Consider the following 28,000-nt stretch of genomic DNA (forward strand, 5'->3'; position numbering starts at 1 on the left):
CTTGACATAAACTTTAGTGATGATTGGATCTTCAAGCGATTAAAAAAAGTAAATGAATCTCAACTGCATGACTGGTGTGTGAACTGAGTTTTGATTTCCTCACTTGGAGAAAAAAAATGGTGGTGCATTGCTCTGGTTTACCCCATGTGAATGTGCCGCATTGAACACGGACATGAGGGTGTATTTCTTAACTGGACAAGGTTCCATGCCAATAGGGCTTTGGAAGAACGACAGAAAGCATAGTAACACAGGAAAATAGGGTCTACGTTGGAAAACACTGAAATTACCCTTCAAGTAGTTCATAAGTAACTGATTTTTATATATATATATATATATAAAATAAAAAATAGATACCAGCACCAACTTTTGAAAAACGTGGTATATTAGCACCATCACATTACTCTTGTAGTCCTGAATGAACACAGATGCTTGCAGTTTGAATGCTTTATTTTCTGTATGTATGCATACTGCAGTTAAGTAGCAAGAACTAAAGGCAAACTAGAAAGGACTACAAAATACAACACATGGACCAATACATTTACAAAACATTCAAAATGTTACAAAATGGGCTGTATTGGTCCTTCTATTGTTGTTCTTCAATTTTGGATCTTTGTACAAATCATCAAGATACGATGTCGCCATCACTTTGCACAATTTACAAGTGCCAGGGAGAGACTTCCAGAGCCAGTTTCAAATGGACAAACCATCAGCAAACTGTCTCCACCGACACACCAGGAGTAGACCCCCCCACCCCACCTGGGAGACTAAACTTCATCTTCCTGTCCCACTCTGGGATAAAAAGGAATCAAATGAAAGTAGCAGGCAGCTTTTTTTCTTCAATCATCTACCGTTCAGCCTCTGAAAGCAAAAAAAAGTCAGAAAAAAGGATCTGTGTGGGAGGGAAGCAAACCAAGGACTTTGGTAGTGAGTGAAAATATGTTTTGATGTCTTTACATGTCAGGATACATTTTATTTGACATGTGCAATGCTCTCCACGTATCTACTCTCCCGTTCTCCCTTTTTTCCAATATTTACATCAAAGCATCAAAAAAGGATATTAAACAGCATGTCCCAATCCAATCTCTCCATCTCAATTCAGCCCCAAAGGGTTAAACAAAAATCTAACTCTCTAGATCCGTGAGCAGTAGTCATTTCATCCACATTTCAAATGACTGTGGTTGCCAGTTAATCCAGTGCCAACAGTAAAGAGAGAGGTGTGTGTGTGGTGGGGGAGTGGGTCAAGGCCGCGGCATCTCTCCCTAGGGCTACGAGCTGGCTGGTACACAGGCTAGCTGGCACCGGTGCCCTCCATCACCTGCTGGGCCTGCTTCTGCCCCATGCAGCACTGGGCTACTGACTGGAACAGCCTGAGGAGAGAGGGGAGAGGTAAGAACATTAACGTCTGTTAAAGAGCAGCAGAACTGGTCCAAGGTATGGCTGGCATTACTTTATCTCCTATTATCATCTTCAAAATTCTACCTAACACAGCAACAATGAATCCCTCCGCTATCAAGTATTGTCAGGTATCAAGGTGTTGTATACAAACATGACAGAACAATGAGTCAAACGGAGAACCTACTTTTCAATCTCAGGGGCACAGTGCACAAAGTCGTGGCTCCAGAACTTGAAGGCAGGATTCTTGATCAGCTCAATGAAGGTGATGAGGAGACCCCATGGGTGGGGCCTGTTCACAATCAGCCTCTCCAACAGAACCCTGGAGGACAAGGACAAAGCTATAAGTAACAGCACTTGTAGTTATAATTTCCATTGGCGGAGGTTTGATGTATTCCTTCTGCTGAATTCATAAAGTCGCTCAGATCTCAATTCAGACTGTCTCACCTGGTGATCTGCTCCTGGATGGCCTCTGTGTTGGCCTCAGCAAACAGATACAGCATGGTGCAGCTGAAGTAGTGAGTGTGGCTGTTGGGGTAGCGCAGCTGATTGGCAATCGCGTTCAAGAACAGGTATCGCCCTGAAAAGACATGACCGCAGAAAGCTGATCAGAGTGCTCTGCTTTTGTTAAGCACAGATATCTGATAACTACAAAAACATACAAAACGTTTGTCAGCGTTTATTTGGCTCTTAAGATTGCAACTTCAATAAGACAAATAAAATGTTAAATGCACACGCAACCCATACAGCATGTGTTTAAGTAAGTAAGTAGCGTATGATGCAAAAAGCTTTATATTTTGTAGCACTTGCATTATGCTGCCACCTTACCCTCAGTGTCCAGGTCCACAGCCAGGTTCTGGAAGATGTCCATATGTGCAGAGTGGGTGATAGTGCTCATAGAGGGGGTGCTGCCCTTGTTGTGGATGTGAGCGATTGCCTGTGTGCCTACATACAACACTAGAGCATTGATCAGCTGGATGTTGTAGCGGTTTCCTGGCTCGTTGGACACCTGGGAGACAGAGCAGGTGACAAATTAACACTAAACTGTATTCTCATTTGTTGAAGTGTGACACTAATAATTTAAAATAGGTAGACACTGCTCCTACCTGCAGGTTGCTGCGAAGCTCAGACAAGAAGGTGACTGGTGAACGAGTCTTCAGATATGAGTCCAGATCCTTCTTGAACTGGGAAGGCATTACGCCTGTGAAGTTGGTGAGAATACGGGGCGCGATGTTGATCTCGCTCAGCATGTCCACCTGTTGACAAAACACAGATTTGAGATAATTTCTAACAAGGCTGAAGAAACCCTGCTTTTCTAGACTGTCAAAGCAAAATGGTGAGGGTGTCCATGCCAAACTTAGAGACTCTACAGATCTAAGCCACACTGTAAAACCTCTGTGAATGTAAAATCAACAGCTTATCTCAAAGTCTGTGCACATGTGTGTCTGTCTACCTTGAGATTGGGTGTGAAAGGGTCAGGGAGCCTCATGTTGCGTGGAAAGGCACTGAGGATGAGGTTGCGGAGCTGGATGCAGTTGGGTGGGATAACATCGCAGAAGCCATAATGGTAGTCACACAGGAACTCTGGGAAGTCATGCAGCAGGACCAGGAGCACTCGCAGTGTGCCCTAAAACAGCCAAAAATAACACACGACAGGGAGCAAAAAAGTTAGTGTTAGGTTTTTTTTATCCAAACAGTCAACAGGAAAAATTGCCACATTAAAACAAGTAATATCATGCTAACAAGACTAAGTCTATAGACAACACAGTCAACCCCATGAGGCTGTAATACTCATTATCAAAATAAAAACTGACACAATCAGCTATGATACAAAGTGTCATGATAATGGGACTGTTCCATCAGCGGAACAAAAAAGAAAGTATCATAGTGTATTCTTCGGATTTCTGAAGTCTCAATCAAACATCAAAATAGACAGAAAAGTATTGTCAAACATGGCTGATATAGGCAGCTGATATTTCTGCAAGTACATTAAGAAAAAATGAGAAAGCACCTTGTAGAGGATTTGCATAGGTTTGTTGAGCTCTACATTCCTCAGGAATGGGGCCAGGTACTTGAATAGATCAATCAGCAGCTGTGCATACATGGGCCAACCCTTGAAGAAAACATCAGTCTGTTAGACCAACATTCAAAAACCACAAATATGGGGAAAGCAGTAACAGTTATTGAGCCTATATGTAAGGGGTTTTAAGTATGTGCAGATTAGATAGTCTTGTTTTATTCTTCCATACCTTTTGCTGGGGTGTGTGTGCTAACATCCTGGCAATGAAGATGCGATGGGAGATGAGTTCCAGCCAGGCGTACACAAAGCCTGGTGCTTTGGTAGGTCTCAGGATGTGGAAGGTATTGCTGTGTATGAAACAGTAACGGTGAGTCCAAACCAAAATGCAACAATCAGAAACATTTAAAACATCTTCATTTTGAGCACAATATCAGCACAAGCTTTCCCTATTCCACAAATTGAGCAGGGTCCCTGGTAGGACGAGACACTTAAGTTATGACTGATCCATGTGGATGTCTCACCAGAAAGCAGTGAGTGTCTGGAAGTTGATGGTCTCCAGGACATGTTCGGGAGCGTTGAGCTCCAACAGCAGCATGATGAAAATGCGGTGGTATGGTAGCTGCTGGAATTCTGTCTGACGGACATCGTGGTCCTGGATTAGCACCCCAACTACAATACCGAGCACCTATAAGAACAATGTAGAGCACAGTCAGAATCAAGTAAACCAGACAGTGCTGTGGCCAGTGCAATTTTAAAATCAAAAGGAAAACTATGATCAGGCTTTCTAATCAACAACGAATGACATCACTAGAAAATGTTTCTTTACCACAACCAAAAACTAATTTTCTATAATGTGCTGTTACATATATTTTACATGGTTCTGTCACAGGTGATGAATCATTTGTTTCTGTACCTTGTTTAGGAGGTTGATTTTTGTCACGGTGTTGGTGGCCTCTCCAGAGTGTTTAACCAGCAGGGCTATGAGCCTCACAAAGGCATCCAGGTTGTGGTAACACTTGGCTCTGATGATGGCTGCACTGGCTGCTGGGTTGTGCTGCTGCTCAGCCTGCGCCCGATAGCTTATCTCCACACACATTTCTGTGCACAGCCGGAAGAACCTTGTGATCAGGTCATCTGTCTTCAGGATGCCCTGCTGGTGCATCTGGAGGAAAAAGAAAAGGAGCCATAAGATAAAAATGAGGAACAAGGATCAGAGCCACTTTGGTCATTTGTAGGGCTGGGTTAAAATAATCGATTCATCTGTTTCACATCGATCTTCATTTGAATGACCCAATATTCATTCAGAAAGTCCAAGATCAATCTTTTAATATACGCTTTCTCCCAAGGATGTGTGAAGCTTTAACCCTGTTAATCTGTTAATCTCGCCCAATACTTTATCAATACACCTGTTTAGCAACATGTAAACATGTAGGAAAGTGATATTTCAATCTGCTCTGTTCGCAGTCTCTCATCCACTGCCGCTCATAAAATGTTCTTAACAAGCACAGAGCACTTTCCAGCTGATAGCAAATTGTTACTAACAAGCCATAACAACAACAACTGTTAATGCCAAACGATTTACCTCAGTTTGGTTCGTATCTTAAAACTTACCAATGGTAATGTGACCTGCAGGAAGTGACTCTCCTCAGCAGCAGAGGAAGGAGCACAGAGGATAGGAGTACTGATACTGACTGGTGTCTGAGTTCTTTATTCTTTCTCAACTTTACTCAGTATTGTGAGGTCAGGAATATCTATTTTTTTACATTTTAGATTTGTTTCCAGTGAGATAGTTTATATTGTGACATTGCTGTTTAAATAATACTGATGCTGCTCTAGAAACAACATGTATTATAAAAAAAAAACCCTCAGTTTTATTCCTGTTCTAAATAAATTCCTTAAAAAAATCCTTGTAAAATTTCTCTTTCACATTTTAGCAAAAATTGGTATTGTAACTGAAAAAGCCCCAATTGAATCCATTTCAAATTGGAAATCGAATCGAAACCTAGTGAATCAAAATCGAACCAATTCAGGAAATCAGTGGCAATACCCAGCCCTAATCATTTGGACTTGACTTAACCGAGTGTTTACCTGGCCAACAAAAGCAGAGAAAGCTTTGGTGCTATCCCTGCCAGCTGCAGCTGAGTGGTACAGGTTGACCCATTCCCTCAGGAGGTACTCTGCCTTCTCCCTCAGGCCTGGAGGATCATCATATTCTGAAGCCTGTGAAATCCCAGAGTGCATCATGAAGTTGGGTCCTCCGTGGGCCCTGTCAATCATGGCCTCATAGTTGGAGCGAACAACATCCATCAGCTGGGGAAGGCTGGGGAGGATGACAAAGAGATGAGGGAAAAGACAAGAGTAAGATTAGACATTCATTTCTTGACCAAGTAGCAAAAACTTTGACATTCCAAAATGGCCTTAAATAAATTAATCTGACAGGAAACTGATTAAGTCATGACACAGCTTTTGACACGTGTGACATATTGTAATGTAAATTATGGCATTATTTTTTTTTTCCAACCAAGTTGTAGTAAACTTTGAACCCCACTCTCTCAACTGGTGTCTTTCTGATGTGCACATAATTCGGCTATTCCGCATTAGTTATGTATGGTCTATGGATAATATATCAAATAAAAGAGAAGTTTTAACATGGTAGTTGTTTACCCTTCAGGTGCGTTGGCTCTGGAGTGTGCACAGGTCCTCATCAAAGTCTCAATTGTGTGGAAGAGGTCAGCCTCTGTGACATGGCTGACACTGCGTTCATCCACTAGGAGGAGCTTCACCAACTGCATGGCGAATGCAACTGCCATGTAGTGCAGTCCGTTTTCCATTGACTAGAAGAAAACAAAAATCAATGTTAGCTTGTAATGGCACTTGAAATTCACGGGCCAGAAAAACGATAAGTTACTGATTTACAGATATACTAATCAAGTCGCAAGAATAACATACATCATAGTGGCAATCTATCTCCATTTTCTTTTCTTTTTTTTAAAATAAAAACACTGAGACAGTCAATCTTATTAGGATATCCTTTGACTGTTCAAAAGAAAGACAAAGACTCAAATACACAAGTAAAAAGTATTTTCTAAAAATGTGTCTCGGTTAAGTAGAAATATAATAAATGAGCCTTATAATGTATAAAATATAAGATAAAGATAAAATTAGACATTTGTAGTGTGTACCTGTGCCAGGTGCAGGTCATACTGCTGCATATTCACAAGATGGTTCCTGATCAGAAGCTCCACTGCTTCTACGTTGTATTTGTACTCGTCACGGCATTCTATCAGACACCTGTAAATGAACACAGCAAAACAACATACCAGGACAATTATGAAAAACTACATACCTGTTAAGTTTTGTGACTGCATTTTCCACAGTTGTGATGCTATCATGTTGACAACAGACCAACATATAAACACCTGGCAGTTCCCACTACAATAGGTTGCTCCAGAACCACATTTTGCGATGATGACACACACACCAACTCAAAATGTACTAACAATACCAGCTTTGCTGTCCCGCTGGTAAATAGTCTACACATGTAGCCCACTTAGGCCATGTACCACAGGGGGGACATTTTACTGCTTTTCACCATCTCTCAGAAGATTAACAATAATCTACCCCACAGCCAAACAACAAGCTTGTATTATTCAAATCAGTAAAAGCAGAGGAAGCATAAGACAGCGACATAGTATAAATCATGGCTTGAAATCAAATATGTCCTGACTCACCTGGTGATCTGTTTATTGCACCACTGTGGTCCATAGGCACGTCCATCCTGTAGGGCTTTAAGCACCAGCAGGTGGCACTCCCTGTAGCGTAGCAGCAAGTCAGCATCAGCTCCACTAGTAGCATCCAGAAGACCTTCCACAGCCTGGAAAATAAAGAAACCAGCACAGTCAAACACAGGTTAGCACAGATTAATCCTCCACCTTGCCTCCCTCACACCATTTCAAAAGCTGCAATTGTAAAAGTAACTGTCCTACCTTCTGCAGAAGGCCAAGTGCGGCGATGCCGTCCCTGGAATTCCTAGCCAAGGCCACAGCTTCCAGCAGGCTGCGTAGAGCCTGGGTCAAGGGGTTCATGGCAAGGGCTGGAGGGATGGCATGAAGATGTTGCTCCAAGTCTGCCATGCACTTATCGTAGATCTGAGCCACATCATCTGTGGCCCATGCCTGTTGCTGTTAAAAGCGATACAGAAAGATTTAATTATTTTCTGTGGGTTTAATACTGCAAAACCTATCTGTGACACAAATTTCCTGACCTTAACATAAGAGGCACTTAGTTCAGTGCAGGCTGTTCTAGTTCCTTATATACTGTATTATAGCACAATTAAACATGAGAGTAATGTTTTTGTCCTTGGTCAACATTGGCACACACACACACAAAAAAAAAAAAGCATTTTCATTTTTAAAAAGCACTCTAGTCCATTTTATCCTTACCTTCTCTAGTCGTTTTAGCTCTTAAATTTAATTCTGGGGATCCCAAAAAGGGAACTCACCTTCATGGGCTGAGCCAAAAAGCCAGTGGGCTGGGAGAGATCATTACTGGGTAAGAAACCTGGAACGTTCCTGGCAAACTCCTCATATACAGCCAGTTGCTTTGGGTCCACTCCTCCCACCTACAAGACACAAATGCATTGTTGTTACTTTGTTACTCTGACAACTTACACTGTATGTGCAGTTTGTTGATACACTGAACCATGGTCCTATTGGACATGTTGGACAGATCCAGTAAGTGACATAACAATAAATTATGTTTTGATATAGTGCACAACTGGATGTTACAGTGATCTCACCTTGAGTCTGATCTGCTCTGGCATTCGTTCAGCCTGGTAAGTCAGAACAACAGGATCACAGTACCGACGACCCTCTTGGCGTGCATGCTTCCTCAGCTCAAACTCCTAGAGGTGTTAAAAGACCCAGTTAAGAAATTGGACTCTTTTGCTTTACAAAATCAGAATTAAAATTTTAAAAAAAAACACAAAGATATGAATACAACTTTTACAATTTACTCTTGTAAATGCCCCATGCTTAAGTCTCACCGTGGCTAGTCTCTTGTCCATTTCAGGGCCAGCCTTTTCCACGGCCGTTTTCTGAATGAAACAGCAAGCCAGTTCACAGTTGTCTTGTGCAATCCTTGCAGCAGCCTCTTCCATCATTTCCCTCTGTTGGGGGGTTGGTGCCTGAGGGAATAAACACCTTTAGTTAAAGAAGTGGGAATGGTACAAGAAAAGGATAAGAAAGCTCTCTCTATGTACCGTCTCTTTATACCTTAGAAAACACTAGCAATTACCCTACTAGCCCTCATTCAGCTTACCCTTAGTGCAGCAGCAAAGCTGTTCTTAAGGTTGGTGGCGATGCTCATGAGCAGGGGCTCGCGGCAGGTGATCATGGCCATGCCAGCAGTTAGGTTTCTCATCATATGGTGGGCAGCCACACGCATGCGGGACTCCTCTGAATCCAGGGCAAAGTCCTTCCTGATGATCTGCTCACAGGTCGTCATGGCTATTTTGATAGAGCGGTCAACCACAGGGTGCACCAGCTCCTGAACAGCTCGCTCTACTGACTGCCGTACACACTGCTTCAACTGAGGATGGGCCTGTAGCAATGGGATCTAAAGAGAAAAGACAGCAGAAGCATGACAGAAAAGTTGAGAAAGGAAAAACAAAAGGATAAAGTCAACAGGAGAAAGAAAAGATGCAAAAGAAATGGTCTGAGCATGTCTGTGTCTTTTAGATGGAAAGTTGACTTCTCTGTCTGTGCTTTGCAGATGCCCAACACTTACATTAACATTGATATTGATGTGTGGAGCCAGGCCTGCCAAGGCATACACATTGATATCGTGGTAACTGAACTGTGGGGTGGGGGGCCCGGTGGTTGTGCAAGTGGTGGTGGTGGCAGCTGGGGTTGAGGGAGGGGCTGCAAATGGAACAAAGTCTCCTGTTGGTCACAAAACACTAATTTGATTAAAATCACACCAAAAAGCTGATTATCCAGACAACATAAACAGAAAGCAAGCACATAGGCAACAACAACAACATGTAACAGTAAGCTTTTCAGTCTAACATTAAAAAAAATAAAAGAAGTTTTCTCAAACAACGAGAAAGAGCAAAAGACGGACATGACAAAACAGAAGTAGCTGATCTGGTCAAAATAATCATCACATTTTGAGATGTTGATATGTTAACATTATTTACTTTCTATTTAAAATCAAAGTCACATTCATGCTATTGATGCAGGTGGTTTCAAAAGGTATCTTCAAACTTTTTAAGACTGACTCAAGTATGGGTCACAATGCGTTGCTTCAATCATTTGGAAGGATGAGTCATTACAAGGGTTTTGTTCGCACATCAGAAAATTTTCAAACCCTAGAATGATACGGACATTTTACCAGAGGCAAGGATGATAAGTCCAAAGCCAAACAGACAAATGAATCTAAACTATATTAAGGCTGTAGCTCAAAACTTAAATGTACAGTTCACAGAAAGCAGCACAAAGGTACAAGAAAATATGTAGCGTTCACCTGTAGTAGAAACTGGCAGCATCTCCTCTGGAGGCTTTGCCTCTTTCTTTGGTGCAGACAGCTGCTCCTCCAGGCTCTTTAGCTTCTCTTTGTCCTTCAGCAAGCTTCCTGGCTTGAGGTCATTGATGTCCAAAGACAAGTTCTTACACAGAACTTCAATTTCAAACTTTAAGTTCAGCTGCAGGAAACAGGAGAACAACATGATAAATAATCTCACAATTTTTTAGCTTACTACGATTTTACTGTAGCTATTAGAGAATACTGTTGATTTGTATTAGAGCTGAAAGTGGCAACGCATGGGTAATGGACAATAATGTGACAGGCTATTTAATACAGATGGTATTAGCTGACAATGTTGGATATAGCTGGGTTACAGGGAACAGGTTGTGGCATGATCACTTCATATGCGTTACCAAAAACTGCTGAGGTGTTGCCTTTTAGCTATGATTTAGGTAGATTGTATTTCCAAGAGCTGTCCGAGTTAAGCAGCTACATAAGAAGAATAATCTATTACCTTGAGGTCATGTTCTTGATGCAGCTCAGCGAGAACATTCATGATGGCCATGGTCCAGGGGTTCTGGGGCCTAAAGACCTACAACATCGGAGACACACATTAGTTCAAGTCACTATGAAAAATCCACAGGATCTCAAATGGTGGAGTCAGGTAAGCATATGCCAATTTTCTTAACTGTGTGTGTGAAAAAGAGATATTTTGGCTGACAACGCAGCATGACACACTTCGCAGTAGTATGACATTATGTCTGCTGCATGGAGACACCTCTTAGTCCTATTTTACTAACCATGCTTCGTAGACTGGACTCTAAAACCTTTGCCACAAAGGGAACCACATACAGTAGCTCCTGCTGGCCCTTCACATAGGCTTCCAGTAGCAGAGACTTGACTTCCAGATCCTGGGAAAGGGAGAACATGTTAGCCAACTCAAAAGGCAACAGGAGACCCATCACATAATGAAACAATGCAAGCAAAAAAAAAAAAAGCGTTACAAATTCTTACCGTGTAAAGGATAGGCTTGTTTTTGGCCAGTGTAATCATGCCCAACCAGTGGCCCAAGTTCTTCAGCAGGGAGCGATCAGAGAAATTGGCAGCTGCCTTGTCAGAGGTCAACAGAACCTAAGAGAAATTGAGAGATGGTAGGGGATCGTCAGTGTACTACTATAGTAAATGGGCACAAAAAAACTGATAGTTTTGATATGTTTTTTTGGTGGTTGCAGTCAGACCAGAAAAGAGCGTTTGAAGATATTAAAGCCCTAAAGTCACCATCTTTTACCTTGATATTCCTGTAAGTCTCATTGAGGACCATCTTCACGAACTCAGGGTTCTTGAGAGTGTCCAGAAAGTTGGAATAGAGACTGTGGAAGTTGGGCTCAATGCTGACACGTTTCATCACCAGGTACTGCGACACCCAGGGCATGAACTCTTCCTTCACCGTCTCTTTCAACTCCTCAACCTGATATAAGCAAATGTGGTTTTAAAAATGCTTCTTTGACTATTAAGGATTTTGATATATAGATATGTTTTGTCTGTTTTCACTTACCTTTTGGGTCATGTTGGACTGAGAAAGGTTGTTGAAGATAAAAGCAATCTTCTCCTGGACATTCTCTGGAGGCTCTACAATCCTTTCTGTTTGGTCAGTGGCCACCAGCAGGGTGTCAATGTTGGTTGTGTTTATGGAGGGCTGCAGGTAGGAACAAGAAGAATTACAGTTGAAAGGAGGTATCAGTTTATATACTGTATCTGCAGAAAAACAAGCCAATTTAAAGCATTGACAAGGCACATAGTAGGGTGTCTAAACTCACAGGCACATCCTTCTTGAAGCTGCTGGGTGTTGGTCTTGTGATGGTAGGGGTCTTGGCTACTGTGGTTGTAGTCGTGGTGGTGGTGACTAGAGTGCTGGGCTGACCTGGCTGTGGGGCTTTAGGGACGCCAGGTTGCTGCGACTGGGCTTGGACTTGTGCAAGTGCCAGACTGCCAGGTGTGGTGATGGAGCCTTGCATCTTCACCGGAGGGTCCCGTGACTGTTGGCCATACTCGATATACTGCACGCACAGGATATTGAAAGGAGCAGAGCGACAGATTTAATTTATCTGTTTGTATGTATCCTTTTCTACAGTCATATTTGGGACAAACTAAAGCCCCAATCAGACAAAGCATGTTTTGAAGGTTGCAAAATGTGAGGCGCACCACACCATTTTTAAACTGGCCCAATTAGACAGAGCTTTTTTTTTTTTAAATCATTGCTAGGAAACCACGGAATTACATTTCCTTAGTTAATGCTGTGAAGTAAACTCACAGATCTGTAGCTTAAAATCTGCATAAAAATGGTCAGGCAGAGTGCACGTGCTCTGGCTCTGATGTAGGGTGAGAGGCTGTTACCAAATAGTACGTTCGTCTGCACTAAAGTGAGCTAATGCTAGCTACACACAAATCATGTATGCTCCCACTTGCTGTCATTACCACCACAAAAGGCCACCCCTCAATTCATCTGATTGGGCAATACGGAAAAATGCAATGATGTCAGCTCATATTACTCTCCTAGTTGAAGTGTTGGCAACTTAAGGCATTAAGGGCGCTCCTGCAAAAAGGCAAGGGGCATAGAGTGGAAAATCGCAAGATGCTCAGCAACGCAAAAGCGGTGGAAAGAAAGCGCTTCACTCTCATTGAAAACATTTCAAAAAGCCATCCCAGACTTCTCTAACATGCTGTCTGACCCAAGACTTTTGAATGGTGAGCAAAGATAAATTAAGGAAACCTGATTACCTCTTGTAAATGGTGGGGGAATTGCAAGAAGTGTGCAATTGAAGCCAGGTGTTGACAATATTGAGGATAGTCCTTTAGTCTGGAAACACAAGACATAGTTAGCTTATAACAAGATGACTGTTGTTATATTATTATTCATTTAATAAAATAAAACATTTCAATACCTGTTTTTAAACCTATCTAGGGCGGCAATTCCAAAATAATACATTTTGGATCCATAGGGTTTTCTTAAGGCTTCAAGAACATATCGGAGGGCCAAGCCCAGGGCCATGTAGGTGACAAGACCCTTCTCAATAATGCCACCAAAAAGGCAGGCAGTGATGTGCAGCTCCTTGTCTGGGTACTGGGGGAAGAATCGGTATTCCTCAAACAAGTTCCGTAGCATGCAATTGAACACCTCTCGCTCCCGCTTGATGGTTGAATCCTTGAATCTCTGCAGCATTTCCAGTACCTACGAGGGGGGACAATGATGTGGCGGGAGGTAAGTTAATTCGAAAAGCAACAACATTACTGAGACTATGACAAAACTGATCAACAGCAGCCAATAATTGCCTGTGTGAATTTGATTTAGGTAAGTGTTTTTGGCAGAGGCGAATGAATTATATCATTACATACTTCATCCACAGACATAGTTGGGTGAGGTGGGTGGTTGTAGATGCGCTGGAAATAACTGTTTGCTTCGTCATCGATCTCCTTACTAAAGTGCTGGTTTGCCTCGGGCCACACCTGAGAAAGGTCAGCTGAAAAAAGTATTAAAAAAGACATTTTAAACCAAAACCGTAATTAACTTGAATGTTGTAATGCAACACTGGTTATCTCATTAAAAGTGGGGCTGTCAGCATAAGCAGACAAGGAGTGGAAGACTAATCTGTATTTCCTCTATGATAAACTGTATGAAGTTGTATAACATGTAAAAGAGAAGAAAGTCGCACCTAAATGTTTACATGAAGTTAAAACTGCATTAGGTAGCTTTTAGTCAAACTTCTCTTGTAAACTGTATTTGTGAGGCACACTGAGGTGCATTACAAATAATTTTGCAAATCAAGATAAAACTGATTATCACTGTGGAGGAAATACAGTGCTGAGCAGCGCAGGGCGGGGCTCTCAGTCACACCACTGCCACCACCACTTACAGGCCTTCATCTTACTCTGCTGAAAGGTTGGTGGGTTCAGGCCTGGTGTGCTCATCTTCCTGGTGCCAAAAGGGTCGGTGTTCACGGTTGACATACCCAGACTAGAGCCAATACCGGAGCCAATGCCCGTGCCCAGAGGACCTGAAACAAACATAACACTTTAATAATTTAAATCAATACATACCTCCCTCTATGAATTATAATCCTTTCTCCTCTGAACTTGGTTAAGTTTAATATGAACAAGGATTGAGTGACCAGGGTGTTCTGCCAAATTTGTTACTCCTTATAAAATACTCTGCCAGCGGGTTTATCTGAATTACCCAACATGATACAAACTAATAAAGGATCCCCAGCTATGCCACACTTTGCTTAGGCTTACTGTATTCACAATATACTAACATTCAGCAACAGTGTAACCACAACAATTTGTCTAACTTCTCACTGAATTGGAAAAAGACTCAAAAGGCTGTAACAGCGCAGTATGACTTGCTGATTTAATAGGAGCATGCCTTGGTTGTGTAAAAATGAAAAAATGAAATATCATAGTACCAGAGTCCATACCGGGAAGCTGCGAGGACAGGCTGCCTATGCCACCAAATGGTGTGCTGGGGTTGGGGTTGGACAGTGGTGGGAAGGCCTTTGCTGGGGACTGGGGATTACTGAAAGCTGAACTCAGTGAGGTTGGGAAACCCTGCATGCTTTGAGTATGGGAGGTGGCTGTGCCACCCAGGTTCAAGGAACCCATGCCAGACAGAGAGTCCATCTAGAGAAAAGCAAGAGAGGGAGAGACAAGGAGGTCAAAAAGAGAAACAACAAGTTTTCTTTTTAGCATGTTAGGAATATAGAATGGTTTTGACACCAATTTCCAATATTAAAAGGCATTACGTTTGCCTGCAGAAGCATGACGTAGCTTTCATATGAGGGTACCTGTACAGGAGAGATGGCATCCAGGCTGCTGGTGCTGGGGGCACGTCCCTTTGGCATTACCCCTGGTGGTGGTTGCCGGGCTTTATTCATCACATTGCTGCAGTTGGCAACCATGGTCAGGATAGTCTCTGACAGCTCCTGCGACACGCTCCTGAGACAAAATGACACAAATCTTTAAGTTAAATAAAAAAGATAACACTGTATGAAAGGGTAAGAGTGATTGGTCTCAAAAAATAAACTGCACATTCTTGAGATTGTTGGTCTGAAATGTTCGAACCACCATAAAAAGCAACCAAAGCTGGGCTTCACTTTGAGGGAGACTGAAGTTATTAAACAGTTAATCAGAAGGTCAACAAAAAGGCAAACTAATAGTTCAGTGATAGAGACTAAGCCAGATAGTGTCTCACCCTGCACAGGACTGCAGGCAGGCCAGCATGGTGGCTAAGGTCTCCGGGGGTAGCTGGGCACTTTTGGGCTGGTCCTTGTCTGGGGCCAGACCCCCCATAATGGATGGGCAGCGTCTCTTCAGGAATGTCACACAGGCCTGGATAAAAGGTTCCTGAAAAAATACAAAAAATTTGTAAAATACAATTTCTTTAAGGTGGTGCTCAAACTACAATGACAAAAACAGGGAAACCAACAATCTTATTGTTTTTCTTTTTGTTTTGTTTTTGAGAAAACGGAGTAAATCTATTAGAAGACTTACCCCATGCTCTCTGATTTTGTCAGTTAGCCATTTATCAAGTTTGAGGTATTCACGGCGAGAGGCAAGTGCAGCAAGGTCAATAACAAAGGCAAAGGGAGTACCATTCAGCAACATCGATAGAGACTAGAGGGGAAAATAAAAACACTGTCTTATTGACCATGAAAATGACCTCAATGAAAACAACTTCCATTTAGGATAAAGTGGAGACCACCAGAGGATATACGGCCCCATATACTCTCATTTGTATTTGTCATTAAATCTCATGTTGATTAAAACTAGTACATCCTTTAAAAAAAAAAAAAAAAAAAAAATGCAAAAAAAAAAAAAAAAAAAAAACATATGGAGGAACATTATTCAATATAACAGACTAATGTGCCACAAACAGAAGGCACTGCGTCAGTGATTATTTAGTCTATTCTAACAAACCTTCAAGTCCTGTGCCACATCCAGGATGCGAGACAGCTTAGCTTGGTCATACTGCTCCCCTCTCATGTACCACTCAGCCATTGAATGCATAATTAGTTGACGGATGGAGGGAGACTGTCCCTGTAAAAATAATCACCAGGTTTTGTTAGTACACAGGTGTTGTAAGAATATAATCAAGACAACAAATAACTTTAGATGTATAAAAGAGCACAGAGAACGAAAACAACAAAAACACTGAAATCAACAAGCATTAACACCAACCTGTCCATGCCAGGCGTAGTGCAGGATAATGGCAGAGTTCGGGTGGTTGCCCAGGAAGATGGGCATGAGGGTAGAGATGAGCTCATGGCGCAGTGTGTGCCAGGAGGGGGAGATCTGCAGCAATGCCAGGACCAACATGTCTGGGCAGTGCTTGATTGGAAAGCTAAATAGCTGCTTCACCTGCTCATACTGGCCCACCTCAGACAGTCTGAGCAGACTCTCCACCAGGTCCAGACTTTTCCTATGGTGAGTTGAGGGCAATTAGTCAAACACACTGAAGCATCAACACAGCATCCACCCTGTAACTTTTTGAGTAAATCAGCAATGAACCACAATCAGTAGGTCAAACTACACATCTGATTATAAAGCACAATTTCCCACAGCAAATTACTCTAAGAGCTTAAGATAATATATGTTTGACTTTTATTATCACATGAAATATTGTTATGATGGATATGCCAAGTGAAGCATTGCTTGAAATGTACAGCATTTGTACCCACACGAATACGCTTTCAATTTAAAATGAATATAATCGCCGTACACACGAGCATTTCAGCTCCATTTCAGAATCTCCATTCATTCTAACATGCCTGAAAACACATATCGCATGACCCTTCATATACAGTGGGCAAATTGAATGCATCACATCGTAATTTCCAACTCAGTACTTCCTGTATCTGGTTGAAATTCAAAGCCCCTTATTGTTTCAGTGGAGAGAATACCTTAATTTTCTAATTAAAGAGAAAAAAAAAAAAAAAAAGTTTTTATTGTGAAACAATCATTTACAGAGATTTTATGACACCAGAGTTGCCTCTGACATAGTGTCCGTCATGACAGACAAATATATTGTGTAGTCTGAACTCAGCATAACACATGACATGAGTATATTGCCGCCTGTGGCAAAAAGATTGGGAGTCATTGTAAAGCGCAGCAATCTTCAGAGTGGTACTGGGAGTATTATCCATCACCAGAGGAAGCCATGGCAATAGGAAAGGTGTAACGTAACCCACACAAAAATGGAGAAATCAGAAAAGGTATGTAGACTTAGCTATAATGTTTTAGCTTTACATGTAGTGACTGACAAGAGCCAATCGGGAGGCCAACAAGAGAGTCTGTGTCCTTGTTTTCAAAAATATTCATTTTTGCCCGTTAAGACTAAAATGCAACACCACAGGTTTCAAACTAAAACATGCTCAGCAGTATTTTTACAGCTCTCCTCTTTAGGGTTTTCAAATAAGCCACAATAGTGTGGACACTAGGTAAAAACACAGTAATGGCTATGCGTTTTAAAATGAAAATGTATTAGTGTGGCTGTAGCCTAGTGGCATGTAGGAGAAGGGCAAATAGATGTTGACAGTTTTAAAGCTTGAGTTCTTGAAATACCTGAACACTAAGCCCCATTATCAGAAATAAGCAACTGCTACACCCTTCTACATAAAAGCCAAGCAGAAAGCTTCATACCAGGTGGCAATCTCCCTGTTGTCATCCTCTGGTGGGGCTTTAAGGATGTCAATAGCCACGGTGTGGCAAGGGTAGTCAGCAAAGGAAAACACTTCTGGGCTCATCAGGGAGTGCTGAATGAATGACAGCTGAGAACAGAAACAAAACAATTAAACATTTAAAGAGGGAATACAAGGCTCAGCCATTACCACTCACACCACACAGTCTAGACAGAAATCAATTCCTACCTAGCATTATGATTCATCTTTATTAAATCCTACTCTTCTCTTTGACTGCAAAAATTAAGTTTGCCACAACAATTAAAAACATGAAATCACATGATCCTACTGGAGCAGAGAAATGGTCAGTCACCTGTCCCTCTGCATGTTTCCATGGCCGATAGATGAGATCGACAGGGAAGACCTCCATGCCCAACCCCCTCTGAATGCCATACACCACTATGTGCAGGCCTTTACTGTCCCGGATTATAAATCCTGGGTGGTCCAGTTCGTATGTCACCTCTTTGAAGTTCAGGTTGGGATTCTAGGACAAAGACAAAAATCCACAAATTTAACCGCGTCAGGCTTTTGAAAGTAGTCTGGCACAAAAAACTCTTCTAGGAACATTCAGCATCAGGGTTATGACAGGCTAGTGTATGTATTCACTTGTTTAATGACTATAATTTGAAAAAAAGTAATTCCAGAGCGACATAATGAAATGCCGGTCACTTAGCCTACAGTACTTTTCAGAAGAATAAAGTGTGAAAAGGCCATTTTAAAGTAACATGTTTGTAAAGGCGAAATGCCATCAAATTTTGAGTGCCGAAATGGTATTGATTTGCAAATTTGGTTGCAACCGCAAAATGCGCTCTACTGCATTAAACCTTTACACTCAAATCTGTTTTAATTTTGGCAAAGTGTTTTCAGTGGCCATGTGGGGAAAAAAGATAGGAAATAATTAGGAAAGTAAAAGGAAAAGTAACAGCTAATTTATTGAGATAAACAGAGTCCCTTACCACTTCTTTCACGACATCGATGAGAACCTCAACGTTCCAAGTGTGTGCCTGCGAGCCATCGTTCTTATCTTTACCATCGCTCCAGATACCACTTCCTGGAGCTGAGATGGACTGCAAGAGAAAACAAAAGAAGAGAAAATTTAAGCTCTGGTGCTTTGAAATGTTAAGAATCCAGAACCAATACACTCAACCAGCTTGAGCCAACATCTAAATACTAAAGTTGTTAAATCAAATGACTGTGATACTATCCCTTTGATTTATTCCTTACATGTCACTCACAGTCATCAATCAACCAATTCTCCAGTTGTACAGCATTAGTTTGTTTTTAATTTAGGTCAATGTGATGATTTTACAGTACACACATTTACTGTATGTTTATGTCTGAGCTGTTCTCATACATTTTCATTAAAGCCATTCCCAGCTAAAAGCCAGAACAAAGTTGCCCTAGCAGATCTAAGTAGCATAAATTCGATGAAACACAGTTTTAATTGATCCTATGACTGGACACTTTTCCATAAAAATAAGGAAAAAACAGACTAGGTAAGCATAGTTTCATCACTTCACATTTGCACCTCTTGGTTTGTGGTATGTGTGAACAGAAATGGACAGCAACTAAATTTTCCTTTGGCCCTAATTGAGTAAATCAAGTACAGTGATCAAAGTGCTTCTGGCAGTCCGTGGCCAATCAAAGCAAGCAACTCACCTGAAGTGGGATGCCATCAGTAAGGCCAGAGTGGGTACGAGCCATCATGCCAAGGACCCTGGCTACCTGGCTGGCAGTCACCTCTCTCACCCCATACTGAATGATTATGTTTCTGCACTCATCCAGACTGGAGAGACAAAAGGACAGGTCAGTGCTGACCATTACCCTAAACATTCACATATCAATTAAAAATCACACAAAAATGTGTTAGGATAAAGTTAAAAAATTGTTTTTAACATGAAGATGTATGCAATTTTTCATATTTTAATGTTTGCAAAACATGTTACTAGAAACATTTGATCATATGCGTGATATCACATCTCCAGATTTGTCAAATTGCAAAATGGTGTGAACGGAAGGTGTCCATGGGTGCTTTTTATTATGCTGACTTATGCTTCCTTGCGTCCTCTCTACTCCCATGACCCCAAAATTGTTCCCTTTCCACCATCATGGAGGATTTTCAAATACTGTAAATGCATGCCAACAAGACAAGGAGAGAGGAGACTTCTGGAGGAGCATGGAGCAAAGACACAGTGATGTATCCTACATATCTCCTCCTCACATCTCTCTCTCACATTCTCGCTGAGAGGAGCCAAGATGCCAGACCCAAGTGAGGGAAGCGAGGAGAGACATGAGCAAGATGAAAAAGCACCCATTGTATGAGGTCTATATTCAGCTTCTCATCTATTTACTATGCAGGCATTAGCACCTTGGTGGCCAATTTTGCCTTAAGTGTTCCTGAAGTGGTCTTGGTCATATGATTACACTGCATTCACTTAAGGATTTTGTTTTAATTTTTTTTACACAACAGCTAATTTAAATGTGTTAGTTGATGATGTAGCATAAATTCACCTAGCACAGAAGCCATAGCCAACTTCTTGCATGAATTCTGCAAGAGAACTCTCCATCATGGTCTTAGCTAACTCCCCCGAGTCTGGTAGGATCCTGTCCATGAGAATGTCCCGTTTTTCAGGGTACAGCAGTGGTGCGAGCACCACAGGGCAGCGCTCCTGGGGGAAATCTGAAATACAACACACAATTAAATAAACAAATGTGGCACATCAACACTGAAAACAACAATTTAACAACATGGTTTGTACCATTTCTATTCAGTCTGAGAAATCTTTAACTTGTAGGTATCTATATGCTTCAGGATCCAATACAGATGGTTGCAACAAATTTGTGCTGATCCCTCATACCTCGGCAAAGTGTCTTGAGGAAGGCGTCAATCTGCTCTTGCCCTACCCCACTGGCTCCCTTCTGGCCAAACAGTAGATGGGAGAGCAGTAGTTGCAAGACCTCTATGGCAATGTCTTGGAAGCCACCTTCCTGGTTTCCTCCGAGATCCGCGTCAACGTATGACCGCAGAAGGTCCGGAAGTTTCTGCTTGATGAACTGCGCAGCTGAAGAACAGTCAAAAGCAAGTTAGGGAAGTGCAGAATTTTTTCTGTACTGATGATGCAACACCAAAACCAATTTTGCCTGTTTAAAGTGATGTGGTCATCCATGAACAACTTCACATCATTTAGACACACCTCTTTGCTGTATGACCATGTGTTACCAATTTTTATCACAACTTGATGAAAAGCAGCATTTACTTAAAACGGAATGCCAAAATATTAAAAGGATGCCAACTACTGAAGTGAAGTATTAATCAACAAAGCTTAGCTTACAAATAGACAAAATCTAAGACAAACTGTCAGTAATTACAGACCATTACTAACTATTTAGTGATGTGTATGAAACTCAAAATTTGAAACTGTAATTAAGCCATGGTGATGGTGATCTGCAAATAATCTGAGAATATAACATCCTACATGAACTAATCACACAATTCACCACCATCGCATGGCTGACGCCTTGTATTGTGATCAACATTTTTACTAAATGTGGTGGTATGACCAAAAAAATGCTAACTTGCCTGAAGTGCCGGGACAGAAATATTAGGATCAACTGAATGCCAGACAACAAGCATGTAAACACATTCAAGTCTTTTGCTTCAGGGAGGGGGAAAAGTATGTTTCTGTGCCTTACATATTACAGCAACTGTTTAATGCAAGATCACAACAATAAAAGGGGCCTGGCAATATGTGCCAACCTAAGGTTTTAACTTAGAAAAAAGTCAGTTATCTTTAATACGTCAATTATTTAGAAGTGTTCTCATAACTCTGTCACAGTAACGTGTGTGGCCATTTACGCAAAAAAAAAAAAAAACAGGCTTTCAGGTCATGTTTGCTGAAAATCACATTAATTAAATTATGTCAAGCTCTACTAGAATCACTTACCAAAACCACGAAGGTCTGCGTTGCTGGAGTTGAGCAAAGCAAGTCCAAATATCACCTGAGAAATAAATGAATAATTTAAAAATAAACTCTAACATGTTTTTTTCATTTCAGGTAGTGTTATTTTAATCACAAGTCTTGACAGTCAATATTTCCTAACTGCCGAATGTACTGCATGGACATTACCCCATTCAGATTTTAAGTGGAAATAGACAGGTTTTTTTTTTTTTACTATAACTAATCATTATGAAGTAAAAATGGACTGTACAATGTAGTGGCTACAGAACAATGACACCATCAGCATTTAGATTGGTTCCCCATAAGCCTTTGCTTTCACTATGCAATTCTGCCTGCCACTGGTATTCCTGGGAAACTGTAGGCTGAATTTACAGTATAAAGGAAGTGCCTTAACCATGGGCTACCAAGACAGAAAGAAGACAGCTAATTTATTTTCCCGAGTAGTTATCAGTAGCTATCCCCAGTTACCAGCTACTTTGTTGAATCGCCTGTTAACGAAATGCTCGGAATGAATTCAAGTTCCCTCTGTTAAGCAGTGATGCAGTGTACATGTCCAGGACTTTTATTGTGAAAGATATGGTTCGAACCATGGTGTTTTTACTACCTTCATAAATATACGTATAGGGGCCACTCATAACAATCAGCTACAGGTGGACATTAGAAAAACTGAACTGTGAAAACTGAAGTAGCTGCTTCACTCTGAGGAAAGCATTTACATCTTGTCGTTGCACTTGGAAACACAACAATGGAAGTAGACATTTTGTCTTTTTCCACCCGTCTAAAGCCCACTGCAAAGCTGGCTTACCTCTTGGACCTTGCTGAGCTTGAGAACTTTACTCAGTTGAGTGAACAGGTGGGCCGATGGCTTCAAACTCTGAAAGACAGTTTAAGTCAAACACCTTTAGATATTTTTTTTCTATTTAATCTGCAAAATATATGTACACTTGCAATTGTCTAAACGTCTTACAGCCCAATATGTCAACTTAAACCCAGTGCATTTTGTGGAGATGTAGAGCTGACACAGATTTTTCATTCAGCCAAATGTAACCTATAACTATGAATGCATTTGTAAACAATCTGTAATGACTATATTTTCTTGCTTGCTTTTAGAAGGATGTCTTTACTCAACTTAGAATGTATCTATTATTAACACATTATACATTTAGGCTACCAAAGTAGTCATACAAAGGTTCTGGCATCTGCTCCTTACCTTCTGGTAGTGCAGGGGATTGTCAATGGCGTAGCACAGAGTAGCGATAAAGTTTGGCTTTGATATCAGCGACACACACTCCTGGATCAGAAACTGTGTCTTGGGCAAGTTGAAAAGCAAAGTATAACATGAAGAAGAAGAGAGTAAAGAGAACAGAGGCAGGTGAAGAACAAAATAAGACAGTAAGTCTCTCACAAGAATAAGCAACACTCACTCACGTCTACCCAAATAAGAAAATCCTACCATAATCACAATGTGGGAAAACATACTTTTAAGGTTGCATCAAAGAATCCGCTAATTTATATCAAGAGAATTAATTTATGAAATCCAGTTTTTCCAGTGATGCCTTTTTTAGATGCATGCACCAACAGGGGGAGAAAATTCACTGTATCATAGTGAGCTTCAATGAAAACTCAGGAAGACTCAGTGTAGGGTAAACTGTGCCAAATTTAAAAGTGATGGGTGCAAAATGATCAATATCCCAGGAGGTAAATGCTATCAGTGCAGAGAACATAGCTGTATGTATGCAGTGATTTATAAGCACACAGTTTCTCTTTAGCATACCCACTGGGCTTCTGTCAAATAAAAAAGCCTGGCTGATCGGGCCAGCTGTTAAGTTTTCAAATGCTTTCAAATGAGTGTCCCAAGGAGGGCATCAGCTGGCTTGTGCAAGTTTTTTTCCCTTTTTGTAAAAAACAGACCAATACCAACAGTTTCTATATTTTGATATTCTTATATCACTAAGTTTTAAAGTGGACTCTGTCCCTTGAAATTGAAGGACAGCACTAATTTGCCAGGCTGGGAAGGATAAACCACCAACTAACCAACCCAAAGAAAGTTTCCCAGCACATATCCACTTAATCAGATCTTGTTCTGTATTTTAATAACATGGTGAATGCTTTTTTATGAGAAATGTGAAAGTTTGTCAGGCTCGATGATCAGCGCTCTGTGTTTCTAGAAGTGAATGTGACAGCTATCAGCATATCCTAGTCAGTGAGTTCAAATTTGATACTCTGGATGGAAAATGTGTTACTGTGATTATTTAGGGAAAAATAAAATCAAACAAATGTTTCCTATTTTGCTTGTCATTATTCATTTAACTTTACATTATCTTAAATCAGCATCGGTCTTCAAGAAGACCAGATGTAATAGTCTTATCCTGTCTCAAGTGAACCTGAAGGCGATGCGAAACTATCACAACTGCGTGTAAAAGTTAAAAGTAGTTTGATTGCCCTGGATAATTTGAATACTGGAGACAAATGTTTGTTTGACGGATGTAATTCTACGACTGCAATTATGTCAACATGAAACAATTTTTCCTTGAAGTTTCAATGTTATATTACCACAGTGTTTCCCCAAGGATTTTTTCCCAGCAGCAGTGCTGAAGTGCCTAAGCTTTTTTCTGGATATTTAGCATGTCCACTGATGAGAGAAGGGCTTCAGGCACATATTTGTGCGCAGCTGTAAATGTCAAATAACGTTTTATGAAACGCTTCACATATCCCATATGTTGTTACAATCAATCCTGCACATGCAGGCAGATGAAAAATTTGACATCTAGTGTTTCCATCAAAATTGTGACTTTAACATTGCTTGTAAACACAACTGATGTCCATTAAGTAGAACACAGATACAAGTTACCTGCTTAAAACTGTATACAAGATTTTGCTGCCTAATGATATCAAAACCAAAATATATTACAACTGCACCCAGTCCTCCCAATCAAACCTGCGTTTGTCGCTGAGACAAAACTTAAATCCTTTGAGAAATTCATATAAAAAAGACCTTGTATACGTAAAGATGCCATGTCAGTTGTGTGGGGAAAATAAAGCTAAGAAGAGAGATACCTTGTTACTCCCATTTCAAATGGGGTTCTGTTACTTCCCATGACTTGAAAGGATTCACTTATGGTCTTTTCTGTGTTAGCCCATTTATTGCAACAGGCTGATATTTCTCACTGGAATTCCATGTTTTATGTTGGCTTGATCTCTCCCCTGTCTATCAATGTGGAGCATGTGGCAAAAAAAACTGTGAGAATGCAAAGGTGACTATCACATACTAATTTATTTTAAAAGGGTAACACTAGATGCTTGCACATTAAACTAACATGTTTGTGCTGTGTGCATATCCTGGGAAAAGGGAAGCCTAGAAAATGTTCAATTAAATTCCAAGAAGTGCAGGCAAGATAACTGATAACATAAGGGTCTGACATTTCATTTTTCTTGTATCAAGACAAATTATAAAGAAACACAACTAACAAACCCAAACTAAATGTCAATGTAAATTCAAATCAAAAATTACCTGGTGAAAGTCCTTGCCACTGCTTTTACCATCGCCACTGAAATCCACATGGGAGAAGAGACAGCGTAGTAGATGCCTGTCTGCCTCAGGACCGTGACGATTTACAATCTGGGAGAGCACAGGCAAAACAGCAGAATATGTGGACACAAGGACACATTTTAGGACACTTCACACAGATTAACTGTAAGATCTCTGTTGAGAGATGTACAAAAATGTACTTGATGTCTTTGCCATCACTTACATGCTGTATTTCTTGCTGGCTGGCTCGGTAGTTTTTCTTTGTTAAATTGTCCACCAGATAGCTGATTTGAGACAAAGCCAGCGAGAGCGAGTCAAGATTCATTGCTGGTTGGGGCGGAAGCAGGCGGCCGAGCACGGCGCAAAATCACCATTATTCCCCTTTAGTCACTTCAGTGATAGGTTACTTCTGCTCCCCCCCCCCAAAAGGTGTGAAAAATGTAGGCTTCCAAATGAGTTTTCCGATCAGTGGCTCCCAGTGCTAGATAGAGTCCTTCAGTTTAACATCAAGTTCATCATCTGTAATGAAAGGACAAACAAGTTCAAAACGATTTGTAACACACACAAGACATTTTGCAATAGAAATAAATAACACAACAGAAAAAAGCGAGTTAGCAAACTGCACTATACTTGGGAGTGATGTAGTCTTACTTTCATTCAAGGCAATATTTACAATCAATTCACAACACAAAATATTGTGGCAGGCTTTGAGGCCTACATGCATATTTGACAGAGTTGCATTGAGATGTATTCAAGGGGATGCTGCCCAGGCATTTGTCTGCTAACTGGCTCCCAAACTAGTCAATAGATGCTAAAGCTGCACAGTTTAGTAGCTACCTTCACTGATATGCTGTAGAGTTATGTAAACTTTCCGTGCCCGTGGCTTGTATTAGGCCTCGACTGTGCGCTAATATCTGGCACACAGATTTGCAGCTAGTTAAGTTGCTCACCAAACTAACTTTTTCCGTTCACAATAGTATAATGACGTCTGAAACTTAATGAACCAATTTAAAAGCATGTAGCACTAAAAGCAGCTAACCAGGGATTTCTAGTGGCTAATAGACGGAGAGAGTTAAAATTCACCCACTGAAACAAAGACCAAGCTAATGTAAGTTAGCAAATACTACTCGCAAGCGATATAAACATTTAGCAGTCATATTCTTACCAGACATCCTATGTTATATCCAAATAAATTAGCAATTTGATGTAAAACAAACGTTCCCTTTCGGGGACAATACTCCCGTGTCAAGTGGGAAACCTAGCTACTGAAGCTAACACTACCATGACGCTGATAAACACTTGCTAGTGGAGAAGTTTAGGTCAACGTTAGCAAACACGTTTAACGTTACTTGATAATTGAGCTAGCGTAAAATGTTTATAGATAAATCTGTCGCTCGCTAAATAACACCATATTCTGCATTCACATCTCTACTAATACACCAGTGGTCACTGTTTAATATTAACCTCTGGTGAAATGTTGCCAACTCCCTGTAGCCTAAGAGCTAACGTTAATGCTATCAAATTAGCGCTAACATTAGCAATATGAGCCCGTTTCAAGCTGGTGTGTGTGAATCGGCAGAACCCTTAAAATTTGTTTTTTAATGTGTTTTACCATTTTATATGGCCATTTTAACAAACTAACCGATTACTTTGATGTCGAGACCGTTACACATGCCTTAACCATGAGCGTGTAGGCCCCAAGTATTGCGGACGGGTTTTGCGCGATCGTGTCAGCTAGCGTTAGCATTAACCTTGTTAAGGTTAGCTTATTTCTACGGGCTCTGGCTAATCTATGGAATCGCTAACGTTACAGTTGCGAATGCTAACTCTCTTGAAACGACGCTTAACCGTTACACCGAGGTAACGTCAATATCGTCTCCGGCAGAAATGTGACTAATGTTGTTAAAGAGAACCAAGTTACCTATGCTGCACGAGTAACGTTGCTAAATTAAGAAATAGTTACTTTTATAATATGACCAATATGACAGCTGCTTTTCAGTAAATAGACATCTCCCGCACTGGTGGCTAACGGCAATCCTCCGTATTAACATCGTTGCTTATGTGTTATATAGGCATACATGTCGACGGTTGTTGGCTAATATTATAAATCTCACCGTGCTCCCAAGAAAGTAATTCAGATGTTCATCCCTTCTTGATTCGCACAACAAACTTGACGAAATGGAAGGGTCGCTGTGCCTCCAGTTCAGTTTGATTTTCAAAATAAAATGGCGACTGTCACCACCGCGGCGCGCTCACGGTACGAGACGAGTGCGTGAGCTTATCCGCGCGACACAAACGCAAGGTGCTCGCCAGTTGACACCTGGTCCATGCTGACTGCATCTACTAATGCAATTATATATTTTGTTAAATCTAAATAAAGATGAAAAATGGTTTGTTGTTTTTTCATCTTGTTAATGTCCACACTGGGGAAAAGAACAATGGGTTATATTCTCTGCATTCTTTCCTTTGGGGCAATAATAACAAAAATCAATGGGGGGTTTTTTTCTATCAGACCCCATAGTTTTTTAAATATAGGCCCCACCAAGCGGCGAGAAGTCACTTCATGGTAATTAGAAAACAGAAAGAAAAAAACAAAATGATATATCATATACTGTTACAATTCTAGTAATATGTTATCAACAGATATCAATTTGTTAACAATAAAATTACCAGTAATAGTATTATATTCCATGTATTTATTATAGATATTTAACATTACAGTACTTTGAATACATCTTACATGTCAAATATCAAATATATAATAGAATAACACTAAATAGATGGTAGGCTATTAACAACAGTGATTAGTCGTCCTTTTCTTATATGATAAAAAATGTAAATGTAT

General features: G+C 40.8%; 1 protein-coding gene across 9 annotated transcripts; it reads right to left on the reverse strand.

Annotated features, from left to right (window-relative positions):
• Window positions 1-429: 429 nt before the first annotated feature.
• Window positions 430-27,406, reverse strand: cnot1 (CCR4-NOT transcription complex, subunit 1). Of its 9 annotated transcripts, none has more exons than XM_050072170.1 (49): window positions 27,270-27,406; window positions 25,379-25,674; window positions 25,138-25,245; window positions 22,837-22,929; window positions 22,432-22,500; window positions 21,612-21,666; window positions 20,526-20,729; window positions 20,179-20,347; window positions 19,327-19,453; window positions 18,624-18,734; window positions 17,981-18,151; window positions 17,630-17,757; window positions 16,169-16,409; window positions 15,908-16,027; window positions 15,482-15,604; window positions 15,183-15,334; window positions 14,776-14,926; window positions 14,410-14,611; window positions 13,864-13,989; window positions 13,331-13,455; window positions 12,880-13,166; window positions 12,716-12,794; window positions 11,755-11,994; window positions 11,493-11,633; window positions 11,226-11,405; window positions 10,952-11,068; window positions 10,738-10,848; window positions 10,452-10,529; window positions 9,938-10,115; window positions 9,200-9,333; window positions 8,732-9,028; window positions 8,457-8,597; window positions 8,211-8,315; window positions 7,914-8,033; window positions 7,399-7,593; window positions 7,144-7,286; window positions 6,595-6,703; window positions 6,077-6,246; window positions 5,501-5,732; window positions 4,326-4,574; window positions 3,934-4,097; window positions 3,642-3,759; window positions 3,404-3,505; window positions 2,846-3,019; window positions 2,499-2,648; window positions 2,221-2,401; window positions 1,840-1,972; window positions 1,580-1,714; window positions 430-1,367 (listed from the first exon to the last, which is right to left on the reverse strand). In XM_050072170.1, exons 2-49 carry the CDS (start codon window positions 25,478-25,480, stop codon window positions 1,289-1,291), a joined length of 7,119 nt encoding a protein of 2,372 aa, XP_049928127.1. In that variant the 5' UTR covers window positions 25,481-25,674; window positions 27,270-27,406; the 3' UTR covers window positions 430-1,288. The 9 variants fall into 9 exon arrangements, with proteins under 9 accessions (XP_049928127.1, XP_049928119.1, XP_049928126.1 ...); XM_050072162.1 differs by having other exon boundaries at window positions 9,200-9,354; window positions 11,755-12,003; window positions 14,398-14,611; XM_050072169.1 differs by having other exon boundaries at window positions 22,837-22,935.
• Window positions 27,407-28,000: the final 594 nt, after the last annotated feature.

The sequence above is a fragment of the Epinephelus moara genome, chromosome 20, assembly GCF_006386435.1.
Source record: "Epinephelus moara isolate mb chromosome 20, YSFRI_EMoa_1.0, whole genome shotgun sequence".
NCBI classification, from domain to species: Eukaryota; Metazoa; Chordata; class Actinopteri; order Perciformes; family Serranidae; genus Epinephelus; species Epinephelus moara.